General features: G+C 33.8%; 1 protein-coding gene across 1 annotated transcript; it reads right to left on the bottom strand.

The window, feature by feature from the left end:
• Positions 1-3,749: 3,749 nt before the first annotated feature.
• On the bottom strand, positions 3,750-14,128 carry LOC132561690 (protein FAM221A-like). The gene is made up of 8 exons (XM_060226424.1): positions 14,049-14,128; positions 11,897-11,975; positions 10,563-10,657; positions 9,482-9,678; positions 8,082-8,294; positions 5,051-5,161; positions 4,656-4,768; positions 3,750-3,866 (listed from the first exon to the last, which is right to left on the bottom strand). The coding sequence occupies exons 1-8, from the start codon at positions 14,126-14,128 to the stop codon at positions 3,750-3,752; spliced, it is 1,005 nt and encodes a 334-aa protein (XP_060082407.1).
• Positions 14,129-14,981: the final 853 nt, after the last annotated feature.

The raw sequence follows: 14,981 nt of genomic DNA, 5'->3' as shown, positions 1-14,981 counted from the left end.
CAGATTTGTCACAAATAACAACATCAAGGTCTACATACTAATAAGAACATATTTTACGACAACACAAATGCGCCACATGGTTGTGTTTCAAATAATCCTTCCATATTCACAAGTGTGGACCTGTTACACACATGTGTGGCGCTTTTATCATGATTTCCTCCTATCCATGCTTCTTTTCTATGATAAAATGTTGGAATTTTAGGATAGATTCTCCGTTATTTAGGTAAAAGAGGATGACACATAAGCACAATTAGACAACGCAGGCACGTGCTAGCCTCCATACTCGTAACTGACAGCTAGCTACGACCGAAAGCCCGGCGATCGCTTTGTTTACACGGAGGTAAGGTAAGAATGAGCCTCTACGTGTGTAAAACGGCTCTCGGGGGAGGTAACTCAGTCTGGTAGAATTCTCACCTGTGTGTGTAATGCCCTTAGTAGTAATCGATGTTACAGGTAAGATCAGGAAAGGTGAGGGATTCTGTTGTAACTAAGACATTGACTTGACAAAGAAGTATGGATATATTCCATAATCTATTTCACGATCTAGCTATGCCATCTAATATCTAAATACTTTAGATTTAGAAGGTAATACTGTTTATATAAAGATCTGAAATGGTTTGTTATGCTAATAATATTGGAAAAAACCCAAAGCAGCAAAAGTGAAATAAAAAAAAAAAAAAGATAAATAAATAAAAAAATCCGTGGACATTTAAAATCAAGGACTTGTGTCTCTTAGTCCATGGTAGAACATCGCGTGTATTAAAATCCTACTATTTCTCGTGAGTTAGCGATGATTTTTATAGGTAGCTAGTAATACTGCAGTGGGAATATAGTTTGAAGGATTTCTCGGTTTCTCTCTCTCTCTCCGCCAAGCTGGGGCGTGAGGAGTCCGTTCTATATTGAAGTAGACTGGAGAACGTAGATGATATATACACTAGATAATGTGTACAAACACAATCATTTCATTTGTTCTTTCTTGAATCACGACAAAGTCAAGATATAGATGATAAAAAAAATGAACTCGGGAGGTGGGAATAAAGCTTTTAAAATCAAAACTGTAATCGAGGTAAATGATTACAGTCGTTAGTAAGACTTAATGATAAAATTCGAACTATCAACCGCAATATTTCACTTTTGATAAATATAACCAGGTCAGCGTTGTTTCATTGCGAAGAATTAAATAACAGAAAAATGAAATATTGTTTCTAAGATGAAAATACATTGATTTTGGAGGTAATGAAAACTAATCATGCTTCTCTCTCTCCCCCCCCCCCCCCCCCCCTATTATAGGCTCTACTGTATCTAAATCTATTTTAAGTTGCTAGTTACACGTGTGTGTTTTGTACAATTTTCGAAGTACCGGTGTAATTATATACTGCATATTGGATAGATAGGTATATAATAGAATAGGGTAAACACACTTCTGCCGAAAATCTAGATAGGAATCGAACTTGGATATCCCGCGTAGCGTCTTTTTTCAGCTTAGTGACAAAGGGCATTTTATCACTATGTACGCGCCTCACTCTAGTTTATCATGTATGCTAAACAAAAAACAAAAAAAGAAAAGTAACACTACTTTATGTTGCGTTTGAAAACCGTATCATTCATGATACATAAAGCATTTGATCAATTCTGTATAAAACTGCTGAAATAATTAATTGTAAAACTTTGTGTTTAGTTAATTTTATTCTACTTTATATGATGTTAGATTTCCATATGTAACACCATTAGCCAAGGATATGACAACCGTTTGCAGTATTGCAGGGTCGTCACATAGGACCTGTAGGTCAAGGATAGGCGTTGTTCCATTGGTCGTTCAAAGCTTGAGTCATCACCTTCAAGTCTGACGGCTGATTTTAACGTTCTCTCACGCATTGTCCAAGAACAACGAGACATGCTCAAATGGTGACAAATTATGACTTCGGCGATCAATCCAACACTTGCACTTGTAGATATATGAATTTGTGAATTAAGAGTAACCACGAAATCAACAAAAATATAACACCCACAAAACTTGATAATATTACAGTAACATGCTAACCTTTAGTTTGTTGCTGAGTATATTGATTTTCTGGATGTTTAAATTCGACAAACGACCAAGACGTTTTATAGACTCGTCTTGCTTCTAATGCCTTTCTTATTTCAGTTAAAATGGACTTTAATCAATCTAGAAAATCTGCTCTCGAAAAACGTCTCTTCGGTAATAGCACGTGCACTCGATACATTTCCTTTTCATTACAAACCTCTGTTCACAACAAAATAAACAAAAACAATTGAGACAAATACATGACATACTCTCCCAAATTAACCTCTCACCACGATGTTTTCTTACAACACAACCAGCAAGGTTAGTGTTTAACCAAGCTGTATGATAAGCGTGATTATTTCCCTATTGTGATTTCCAGTTCTAGGTAGTAACATTCCATGTCGTAGTTGATTCGATATTCTGTTTTTCCCACAGTGTTCATGTCCATGCAGGGATGCCATCTTGAAATATACCGCCCTTTTGTGATCGCCCAAAACACGCTTCTCTTATTCTGTCTCTGTTTTGTTTGGTTTTTGTGATTTTTTTTTTAATTGTCGTTTTGTTTTTGATTTTGTTTGTTTGTTTGGGGATTTTTTTCAAAGGACTCACCGACATGCAATACAACACGATCGATCGTAAAATCACCATTCAAAATAGAAGTTTAACTTGTTGTTTGCTAGAGTCTTTTTCAACAGAATGGTTCTGTATTTCTTTAAGTCATTTTAACAGAAAATCCAACTAAAATCATCAACCATTTAAATAACACTTAAACGTTTATTAAAATAAAACAACGATTAATTGAAAGGATTAAATCTTTAATGAAAGTTTAGAAGGCATAACTGCATGATAAAATAATTGATACAACTAACACTTATCTCTACAAAATATACACAGTAAGGTCAGTGTATATAAACGTATCACAATAAAGAATATATCACAAAGCACCAGATGTAAACAGTTGAAAAATAAAGAAAATAACACTGTATTAGCCGAGTGTCGTAATTCCAGTCACCACGTACATATGGTAATGATACTTCTTTATCCAGACACCAGTGCCGTTGTCCCAATATCACATGTCCACTTGTACGGTAGTACTACTTATCCCAATGATTGATTATTTCATATTTCTGGAATCAGACCATTTATCCGCTGTAGATTTGCTTCCGACTTTCGGAACAATCAACTTACTGTTTTAATTCCCAAACCCTAGTCTTTGAGGAAATCCTCTCGAGCGCCCGAGACCTACGCTTTTATAAAACAATTTTGAGAATAATCGATATCATCATACACATACACGTCTCTGATATTCGAAGACATCGGTATCCAATAAATACAATTTTGCAAAATTTCAAATCTTCTTTATTGACAGTGAAATAGTAAAGGTATAAAAAATGAGACAAAAAATAATTTTTAAATGAAAATGATATTTCACTATTATAGTAATATACATAGTTTCATTCTAAATACGTCGAAATAAAAATAAACAAACATGAGCAAGGAGTTTATTTTATATCCTATTACAAATAAAAACATGACGAATGTGATTGTGACACTAGTAATAAAATATTTAAAAGATGGACGGATAAATCAATATAATCGAAGCACCATTTGATTATACGTGTTAGGTTTCCGCCAACTTAACTAGAGCTGCACGGATTATCTCCCTTCTTTGTTTGTAGCACAACAGCATGTTCCTTCCTGCCAAGGTTACTTCCCCAGATGTCTATTTCTTGGACTTGGGACGGCTGGATGACGGTTTGGCCTCTATCGCCTTTCGAGACCCAGCGTGGAGCTGGCTTGGATCTAAAGTCTTTGCCCCACCCGCTGCTAAGTGCTTTTGCTGCAATGTAAACGTATATATATATATACATAAAACTTATAATCAGCCTTGTCTATTAGGAAAAACGTTCGTAATGAGCTGAATTATTTCGCAGGTTTTTTTTAACGTTCGTGAAAATCGAGCAGGGCGAGACAACCTTTAATTACTTTGAGATCATGAGCTAGGGTCGATATCGAGGTTATCATTAGGATGCATTACTAAATCAAATGTTTATCAACGGTAATTTATACATGTGGCAGGAATCACTACAATTTTGATTTGTTTTGTTTTTCAATTAAAACATAGTAAATAATAGTACAAATCTGAACATTCATTACGAATATTTGACTAAACAAAAGTATCAACCAATCACAAATTGCTAAGAAATTACCGTAATATGTTCAATAGTTTTATCATTTGAACTTCACAAACATCTCCGACATCTTGACATCGTTTATGTTATGATGACAGTATAACATTACATTTATAGTGGCTTCAGGAGATATGACATTTACTGCCTGATAAATGCCAATAACATCTTAATTTGTAGGTTGTGAGAGCTCAATATAACGTGTTTATGTAAATAATGTATTTATCAAGTAATCGGTTCGTTATCCATTGAATATGTTACTAGTGCAATATACCATAGATTATCTCCCTTGGCTGCACCAGTCAGAAATCGACAGCGATTTCATAATATAAACGATGACGTTATGTCATGAGTTGTTGCAAGTCTCTCAAAATTGAACTCGTTTTATAAAGTTTCATTTGAAAGGAAAACTCATTCAAGTTACACGAGTTTGGATTTACCCGTTCTTGGTGTCGCCTCTCGTAATATTCTAAATCTTCTTCTCCTGGTCGCCTCATCTGTGACACTCGCTCTGTGATATCATCAAATATCTCATCTTCGGGACCAGTCAGACCTATAACACATAAACACATGCATCCTCTTACATATTCATTAAGATATATGTCTTTGCTTTCAAATAATGACATAAAGATGAAAGTTTATTGCAGATCTGTCAGTGAACCTTCTTGGATAAACTTACATGAGTACTACACATGGAAAATACGGCCTTAAATTTCTTCCGTTACGCTCTTATGAAGGTAACAGCAATAAAACGTATGCAATCTTGATTTGATGGTATGTAATTTTCGTGGGTTTTCATGAACATTTATGTCTATACAAATGAAGACTGTCGTACCTGATTCTTTCTTCCTCATTTGGTGAGACTTGATGGCCTGTACGTTAGAACGAAGGTACGGATTGTCGGCTGATGTGATAGACTGTTCCAAATAGCCTTTAGCCGGCGCACCTTTAAACACAATATGTTATATAGGTGACAAATGAAAAGTTAGAATTTAGAAAAAAAAAAAAAAAAAAACAAACAAACAAAAATAAAAACAAAACAAAAATCAAATTAATGTGTTTTAAATACATAATGTTTGGTAAGACTTTGTGACAACGCTATGAAATTGACGATAGCTCCTGACCAATACTTCATGTTCTAATTGGCGGTATACTTACCTATGATTTATCTCCATCTGAACTGAGGGAATTTAGAATTAACTCAACTATCATTATTGCTAAAATCCTTCAATATAGTGGTGTGTTGTAATTTAATCCTGCAAAATATTGTCTATGATAATTTTATGTATGACAATTTTTACCTCGTTTTCGCGCTTTCATGTTAATATATGTATATCTTTGCTTGTTAAGCAAAAGGAATATCTGTATTATATCGTGCATGAAGTTGTAAAATGTATCTTGAAATCTTGGGCATGAGACGAACACACAAATAATGTGTTAATATGTTAATAAAGGGTGATTTAGGTACAATTATGTGTGTAGGTGTGTGATTTTCTGTGTATGTCTCTGTGTATGTCTGTATGTATGTTTGTGTGTAAGTCTCTGTGAAAGTCCCTGTGTATATGTCTGTGTGTATGTCTCTGTGTATGTCTGTGTGAATGTCTTTGTGTAAGTCTCTGTGTAAGTCCCTGTGTATATGTCTGTGTGTAAGTCTGTGTATATGTCTGTATACATGTCTCTGTGTATGTCTCTGTGTAAGACTATGTGTATGTCTGTATGTATGTCTGTGTGTACGTCTCTGTGTAAGTCCCTGTGTATATGTCTGTGTATATGTCTGTATACATGTCTCTGTGTATGTCTGTGTGTAAGACTATGTGTATGTCTGTGTGTAAGTCTCTGTGTAAGTCCCTGTGTATATGTCTGTGTGTAAGTCTGTGTATATGTCTGTATACATGTCTCTGTGTATGTCTCTGTGTAAGACTATGTGTATGTCTGTGTGTAAGTCTGTGTGTATGTCTGTGTGTAAGTCTCTGTGTAAGTCCCTGTGTATATGTCTGTGTGTATGTCTCTGTGTAAGTCCCTGTGTATATGTCTGTGTATATGTCTGTATACATGTCTCTGTGTATGTCTGTGTGTAAGACTATGTGTATGTCTGTGTGTAAGACTATGTGTATGTCTGTGTGTATGTCTCTGTATGTCTTTATGTATGTATGTATGTATGTATGTATGTATGTATGTATGTATGTATGTATGTATGTATGTATGTATGTATGTATGTATGTATGTGTGTATGTATGTGTGTATGTATGTGTGTATGTGTGTATATATACATGTGTGTATGTATGTATGTATGTATGTATGTTTGTATGTATGTATGTGTGTGTGTATGTCTCTGTGTATATCTGTGTGTATGTCTGTGTGTATGTATGTATGTGTCTGTGTAAGTCTGTGTGTAAGTCTGTGTGTATGTCTCTGTGTATGTCTGTGTGTATATCTGTGTGTATGTCTGTGTGTATGTCTGTGTGTAAGTTTGTGTGTATGTCTGTGTGTATGTATGTATGTATGTATGTATGTATGTATGTATGTATGTATGTATGTATGTATGTATGTATGTATGTATGTATGTATGTGTGTGTGTCTGTCTGTCTGTATGTATGTATGTATGTATGTATGTATGTATGTATGTGTGTGTGTATGTCTGTGTAAGTATGTGTGTATGTACTGTGTGTATGTCTGTGTGTGTATATGTGTATGTCTGTGTATGTCTCTGTGTATGTATGTCTGTGTGTATGTCTGTGTGTACTGTGTGTAAGTGTATGTCTGTGTATGTCTGTGTGTGTCTGTGTATGTCTGTGTATGTCTGTGTATGTCTGTGTGTGTCTGTGTATGTCTGTGTATGTCTGTGTATGTCTGTGTATGTCTGTATGTATGTATGTATGTATGTATGTATGTATGTATGTATGTATGCATGTATGTTTGTATGTATGTATGTGTGTGTGTATGTCTCTGTGTATATCTGTGTGTATGTCTGTGTGTATGTATGTATGTGTCTGTGTAAGTCTGTGTATGTCTGTGTATGCCTGTGTGTATGTATGTATGTCTGTTGTATGTATGTATGTATGTATGTATGTATGTATGTATGTATGTATGTATGTATGTATGTATGTATGTATGTATGTATGTTTGTATGTATGTGTGTGTGTATGTCTGTGTATATCTGTGTGTATGTCTGTGTGTATGTATGTATGTATGTATGTATGTATGTTTGTATGTGTGTATGTCTGTGTATGTCTGTGTGTATGTCTGTGTGTATGTCTGTGTGTATGTATGTATGTGTCTGTGTAAGTCTGTGTGTAAGTCTGTGTGTAAGTCTGTGTGTATGTCTGTGTGTATGTCTGTGTGTATGTCTGTGTGTATGTCTGTGTGTAAGTCTGTGTGTATGTCTCTGTGTAAGTCTGTGTGTATGTCTGTGTGTATGTCTGTGTGTATGTCTGTGTGTATGTCTGTGTGTAAGTCTGTGTGTATGTCTGTGTGTATGTCTGTGTGTAAGTTTGTGTGTATGTCTGTGTGTATGTCTGTGTGTATGTCTCTGTGTGTATGTCTGTGTGTATGTCTCTGTGTATATGTCTGTGTGTATGTCTCTGTGTATATTTGTGTGAATGTCTGTGTAAGTATCTGTGTAAGTCTGTGTGTATGTCTGTGTGTAAGTCTGTGTGTAAGTCTGTGTGTATGTCTGTGTGTAAGTATGTGTGTAAGTCTGTGTGTAAGTCTGTGTGTATATCTGTGTGTAAGTCTGTAAGTCTGGAAGAAATTCAGGAAATACTGACTGCACTACTAGTGACATATTTTTAAGTACGTTTTTTACTTTTTTTAGTAAGGAGAAGTTACACTGACTTAAAAAATAATTATCTTGATCTTATGCATACCTCTGCCGCTTGGGTCAAGACGCATGTATCCGTCAGCTAAAGAAGAAAAGCCAGTGATCCCACCCATCGCTGCATAGGGTGTGGCTTCCCCAAGGGGGTGTCCTCTAGCCTCCCTCTCCTCCGCTGTCTCCACGATCATTTTGTGTTGTTTTAATACGACTCCGCAGGCACAGGAAAAGGAACTGGTGAATCCTGTGCATTTGCTGCATCCTCCTAAAGTATGAAATTAACGAGACCTTTGACCTTTATATTGACGAAAACAGTAATACATTTCTATATTGCTACATTGTTTATCTATAACATCAAACAACAAAAGTATTAATTTCATTCAAGAAGTTTATTTTCTTTATGATTGATGTTTCACGATATTACTTTCAGAATATAAGTCTTTATGGAATTGGTATGCGAAATAATACAACGACCTTTAATCACTATATTTTAACTATATAGTTAAATTAATAATGAATACAAACATTCTTTAACAGGAGACGATTTTTCTTTGTATTTAGTAAACACTTATTTTTAAGAACTGAAATCATTGATATCATTAAATATTAATTAGTGATATCAACAATGGAATTAGTGATATTGATAATTCGAACTAGTGCTAACATTAAAGTTTTGTATTGATATCATTTAACATTCATTGATATTACCAAGTCGAATTATTGATATTATTAAATAATTATTGATATTACAAATTCGAGTTACTGATATCACTAATTCAAGTTACTGATATCACTAATTCGAGTTATTGATATCACTAATTCGAGTTACTGATATCACTAATTCGAGTTACTGATATCACTAATTCGAGTTACTGATATCACTAATTCGAGTTATTGATATCACTAATTCGAGTTATTGATATCACTAATTCGAGTTATTGATATCATTATGTCGACATTATGATATCAATAATTGAATAAGTGATATCGATACTTTTAATTAGTGAATAATAAAAGGGCTTCTCATAGATGTATTACCACTATCTTATATGGGCTTTTTTTCCGAAGAAGTAAACAGAAAACAAATAATATTAACTGAATGATTGATATTCTAAATTTATCGAAATATGGGCCTAGTGCATCTCCCCATCTAGATTTTTACTTTTCTTTCGATCACTTCAGGTTTTCCTCAGTCGCCTCATTGGATACACAATGCAGACGACAGCATCAGTGACGAGTCCTAGAAGGACGAGACAGCTGTATGGTGTAGCATAATTTACGAGTCCTAGAAGGACGAGACAGCTGTATGGTGTAGCATAATTTACGAGTCCTAGAAGGACGAGACAGCTGTATGGTGTAGTTTTATTCATTGTTTGGCTCTACGTCTAACCCTAAATTTGTATTAAAACGTGCTATATAATTTGGTGTCTTTTGTACAATCTATGGTCTTACTTCGTTTGCATACGAGTCGTGGCTGTTCCTCCGAGTGTTCATCTGCTGTGTGCTTACATGTGCTGCACCTTATTTGTTGACTTCCGTTCATCGGTATGTAATGATAGGTGACACACTTGCATCCCTTCTGTCGGCATGGTATCATGATAGGTCGCTCAGTTGGAATTACGTCAAAATCCGTCTTATGCTGCTTATACCTGAAAAGTAACATTATATCAATTATTCTTATGAATTTTGTTCACGTGGTATTAATGTAAATTCTTATTCACACGTTCGCGAACAAAAAAGGGTGCATGGCACTAATTTAAATCGTTATAGGTTTAGTGTCAGCGACTCATTCATTCAACTCCAAAAATGTTTCGAAATTAATACGATCTGCATGACGGATTATTAATTGTCATGTCAGATACATGTGCAGTGGTTAAATCCCCATACCTGGTACACACATGGCCCTCAACATCCTATAATTTTCATGTATTGTTACCATCTCCTTTTCAAAATGAATCTTGTCTAACTAGACATGTTAAAATAATAACAGGTTAACTCTCAGTTTTGATACCGGAATCACTTTTTCTTCATAATGGAATGCACAAAGAGATTCGCTGGTTGACTGGAATGCAATAAAGGGGCTAATCCTGCGTTGTCGATTGTGAATAGTAATGCACTTGATAGAATCGATACTGTACCATATGAATCATAGACCGAAAACAAAAACAATGTCACATGGCGTGGCATTCAAGTATGGGGTGAGCTTTGTTTATCTTATATTTCTTCTACATTGTATTAAAAAAAAGAATGATCACTATGTACGTTTGGAAATATAAACATCGTAATTGTATACATAATCATCATTCCACATCTTTAAAATTTGTCCATAAATATATGTCTACATCATTTTCACTTTTGAAGAAATCAAGGGGAATTAACAAAATTTTACTATTAACTTTATACATTACATGTGTAATCACTACACTTTATTCGAAATCATTATATCTATTTCATGATTCACAAGACAGATGACGTAATTAGTGTACGTTTAAGAAATTAATTAAAACAACAAATGACGAAACAATAAACATACCTGTGTTTGCAAAAACATGGCGTTTCTGGACCAATCAGTTTACAGTCCATACCAGTGGGTGACGACCAGCTGGTGTAAAGTCGATTCTTCATCCGCTGTTGACACATGGAAAATCTAGCTATTATTTGAACATTTAAAACATATACATAAACACATATACAAAGAAATTTGAATCTAAAACGGAAAATCAAACTTACATCATATACTGGAAATCTTTGAGAGATTCGAATTATCGCTGTTATGCCAATGGAACAAGTTTTTTTGAAGATACAGATACTTTGAAAAAAAATTAGAAAGGACACCCTAACAAAAACACAATGAAGAACTAAATGAATGAACCAGCAAATAAATCAATAAATAAAATGGAAATAGAAAATAGATTTATAAAAAAGAAAAAAAATACAGTTTAGACATTGACAGATATATCATGGTTGATTGATGATTGACAATTAATTCATTACAATTGATATAGTTATCATTATTGTCATTTACCTTCATTTTATTGTTTTTATTATCAGTTTAACTTATATGCCCAGTTCTACCATTGTTTGATGTTTTGTTAGAACAATACATATACAATGGGATACAGATTTACCACTTAAACAAAAAAGTAGAGGATATAAGAAAGTGTGTTCAGTAACAATCAAAATATTTTACAAAAAATATCGGACACACGAGTGAAATATATTTATTACTGCAGACACTATTATATATTCTATAACAAACAAGGTAGCCAAATTACTGGCGTATTTAGAACATAAACAAAAGGCGAACACTGAGTAGGCTTTTTCGCGGACACTACATTATAATTTTGCAGTGCGCGACACATAATAGTTCGTTTTTAAAATAAAATCATTTAAAATATGCACTAATACACTAGAATAAATATAAATGTGAATTCATTTTTTATATTCACATAGAAAATATTACTTATTCATGTCACTATCAGATGAAATTTGCTGTAAGACGTCAGAGAGTTTAACCTGTGACAAGTTACTACGGGGCTGAAAATATGTCGCTGTTGATGACACGAATCCTCTTGAAATGTCTAACGCGTTAGCTCCATATCTAAGACGTTTGGTTTGGGATTGGGTTTGGTGTCTGATAAGGTATTCAGTTATGCATTATTTGTTGACTTTCATGGAATTGAATGTCGTGTTATTAGTAAACAGCGCTTTCAAATTTTTGGTTTTGTGATTATTTTTAGTTTGTCAATTTTATAAGATAATTTGTGTTCTCCTTTTTCATTGGAGTAAATCTTCTTTTTCATTAACACTTTTATCAATGAGATATATCTATATTTCACTGGCAAAAATGTAGTATTGAACAGTTACCTTTGGGAGTACATTCTTTTTGTAATCCTCAAACTCCTCTGGTGTGAACATCGTCCCCCCATCATCATCACCTACGATCCTATCAAAGACAAAATAATAATGGAACCAAGCCAAAATCATGACGAATTTATCCGAATTACACGACATGATACCAATATCTTACATTTCGTTTAGTGAAATATGATAATATCTTACAATGAAAGGGATATTATCCTTAAGGTATTTTAATGCATAAATTGATGATCACCACTGATAATACAAAATTGCTTGTATAATCGATCTGTCAGAAAATGGTTGGTAATGTCTAAATAAGATATATGTAAAAACTTACCGGGAGCTTTAATCAATCCGTCTTACTTTCACAACTATATGTCTAATATATACTGATTTTTCATGTCATTCGATTTCTACTACGTATTCATTGAAAGACACAAAATATGAACAATTAACCACCAAAATAGTACAGGGAGGATTTGATGTTTCGGAAGGGTGAGCATCCTCTGCTTCTTAGGTAGCACCTGTTATATGTATCTAAATCTGTTTAAATAGTGTTTGAAAATAGAATCTCCACACCAGATCAGGAACTAAATAAGGAATATACTATTCTTTGTGTAGTATGTCTATAGGTAACTGGTATTATGAACGATTATCAAACGCATCAGTGTATAATAAACCAAGCACTTTATTTGCGCTGTAATTGGTATATTGGAGTGCAAACCAAGTTTTCTCTGGTCTATGCCTTATCGTCAGATATTTTTGGCAATCAAAATATCTAATCTCTGTGTTCACATCATAGATGAGGAAACTCAGGGTAATCTCGGTAATGATATATAAGAAATCTGTTCTCTAGCCTAATACGGAAGCGGTTTATATGTAGTGCAAGTGTTGCATTGCTTTCAATTATTCAGTCTATCGCACAGAATACCCATAATGACTTTTCTATCGTGTGAACAGAAAAACGATTGGCATTCATCAATTTATTAAAAATGTATTACCGCCTATGGAAATTTACCATCTTTTCTACTTGTTGGTTGAGTGTTTTCCAATTTTATCACCAGAACATTTATTTATATCCAGATTCCGTATATCGTTTATGTATCACTTTAAAGACTATCACTAATATGTAGAAATGCTTGTTTAGAAAGACACGTCCAGACGTGAAGATTTTACATACATATCAAACATGTCTGTTATATCTATAGCTTTTAACTGTTACTAGAGGGATCACGATCGATAGAAGTTGAGTAATATATTAAACGTATTGGTATTGTATCAGTCTTGTCACATGCACTGGTTATACACTGTATGAATCAAGGTTTATATAGAGAATCGTTACCGGCCAAAATAAATGAAAATACGGTATACAAGGCCCAAATCTGATATAAAATATAACACAAATATTTTCATATATATATTATATAATTTAGAATGATGAAAAGAAGAAATGAATCTATACATTGTTTATGTATTCCAAACATGAGGGATTGGTTGGAGATTGACCTCCCTAGTTTAAGGAGCTTTCCGGTGATAGCTCATTCTATTTTTCAGTGTTTATGTTAGCAACATACAAGGGCGTCGTCTTTATCACTTATCTATCAGGATCGATATATGAAGATAGGTCTACCTGAGTTTTAAACCTTCGTCTGTGATTGATACAAGTAGACATAACATGACGCACGTTGATAGGAAGGTATAACTCGTGGTTAGGAAAAGTTTGACACATTGCCGAACGTGGCGATAAAGCAGTGTATGAATGGACACTTATTTAAAACCACTTGTTATTGCATACATGCTTTAACCTTCCGGGGTGTGTACATTTACATCCAATATTATTTACATATTGGATTTGTACAGACGTGTTGTGTTGAAGTGACGTCACCAATCGACATAATCTTAACTGGGTAAATACTGGCATACAAATACTATGCCTATAAACCGTTTTAATTTTTTTAAATGAACCAAGTAGAACAGTATGTTTTGACACTGATTCAAAATATCGGAAAGACATCCAATCGGAAAATATTAAACAGGCTATAAATAAAACAGATCCGTTATGTTTAATCATGCATGAACTGTATAAAAACGACTGATGGACGGTATATATTTAATATATAAGTATCTACATAATTGATAGCACATATCTATTACTTACCTTCTATATTCCAAATATTTGTCTACAGATTCCGCGTTTGTGCCATCAAATTTGAGGTGATACTGTCTATCGTTGGCCATAGTGATCCTTGTTGTGAAGCCTACACTGGATCTGGCGAAGCTCCGGGTAGAAAGTACGGCTGTCAACCTACGTAGTGTTTATATACACAATGGATCTATATACATTAAGTAGTTTGCTTCAGTAGTTTTCAACCATCGTATATAGCTACCAAATTACAGGAAGCATTTAAATATATATATTACCACATACACTTTTAAATCGTAAACGACACCTATTTTAACTTGGAAATAGGATCTTTATCATTAAATGCTCGAGATTAATTTATATGCATTAAAATTTGTAAAACATTTAATTAATTTATTGATAGTATCACGTTTGCTTAACGATCGAGACTTAAGGTTTTCTATCAATAAATTGCACCCGATATAATTTTCACATCAGTAAGTCGACGTTCCGTAATCGGTATCCCTAATCTAATTTCTTATCATTGTTTCACGAGGAATAATGGCCGTTTAAATGACTATTCACACCTAGAGCATTGCATTAAAGAAACAAAACATAAAACATCGCGGTATTTTTTGATCATGTTCATCAATCTTCCAGTATGAAATGATCAATTTTGTTCCCGATATATGGAATATAATCCCAAATGCCTTAATATTCTGATCATTTTGGCGTGGAATAGTTTTTAAAAGGTAGTATAATGTATTTCCGATGGAATACTTTTTTTTTAATTTCGTGAACAATTGGTTTCATGAAAAAATATACTAAAAGGATAAAGAAACGCAGAGTGAACTTTAAACCAGAAATTAAGTATGATATCGGGCTTCATTTAAAACGAAATTTACAGATAAATTAAAGCTTAAAAATTTCCAAAGTCTGTATTTTGCATCTGACATTTGGTTTAGAGGT

Source organism: Ylistrum balloti, unplaced genomic scaffold (genome assembly GCF_031769215.1).
Source record: "Ylistrum balloti isolate Yb309-2 unplaced genomic scaffold, AGI_CSIRO_Ybal_v1 Utg369568, whole genome shotgun sequence".
NCBI lineage: Eukaryota > Metazoa > Mollusca > Bivalvia > Pectinida > Pectinidae > Ylistrum > Ylistrum balloti.
This window is presented reverse-complemented; position numbering and strand designations above follow the sequence as displayed.

Bases quoted from the DNA above. Each gene is read 5' to 3' on its own strand.
- LOC132561690 (XM_060226424.1), bottom strand. From the start codon at position 14,128: ATGGCCAACGATAGACAGTATCACCTCAAATTTGATGGCACAAACGCG. The intron at 11,976-14,048 runs GTAAGTAATAGA...TGTCTTTGATAG, and splicing joins AAATATTTGGAATATAGAAG to GATCGTAGGTGATGATGATG. The intron at 4,769-5,050 runs GTACGACAGTCT...TATGTGTTATAG, and splicing joins AATGAGGAAGAAAGAATCAG to GTCTGACTGGTCCCGAAGAT.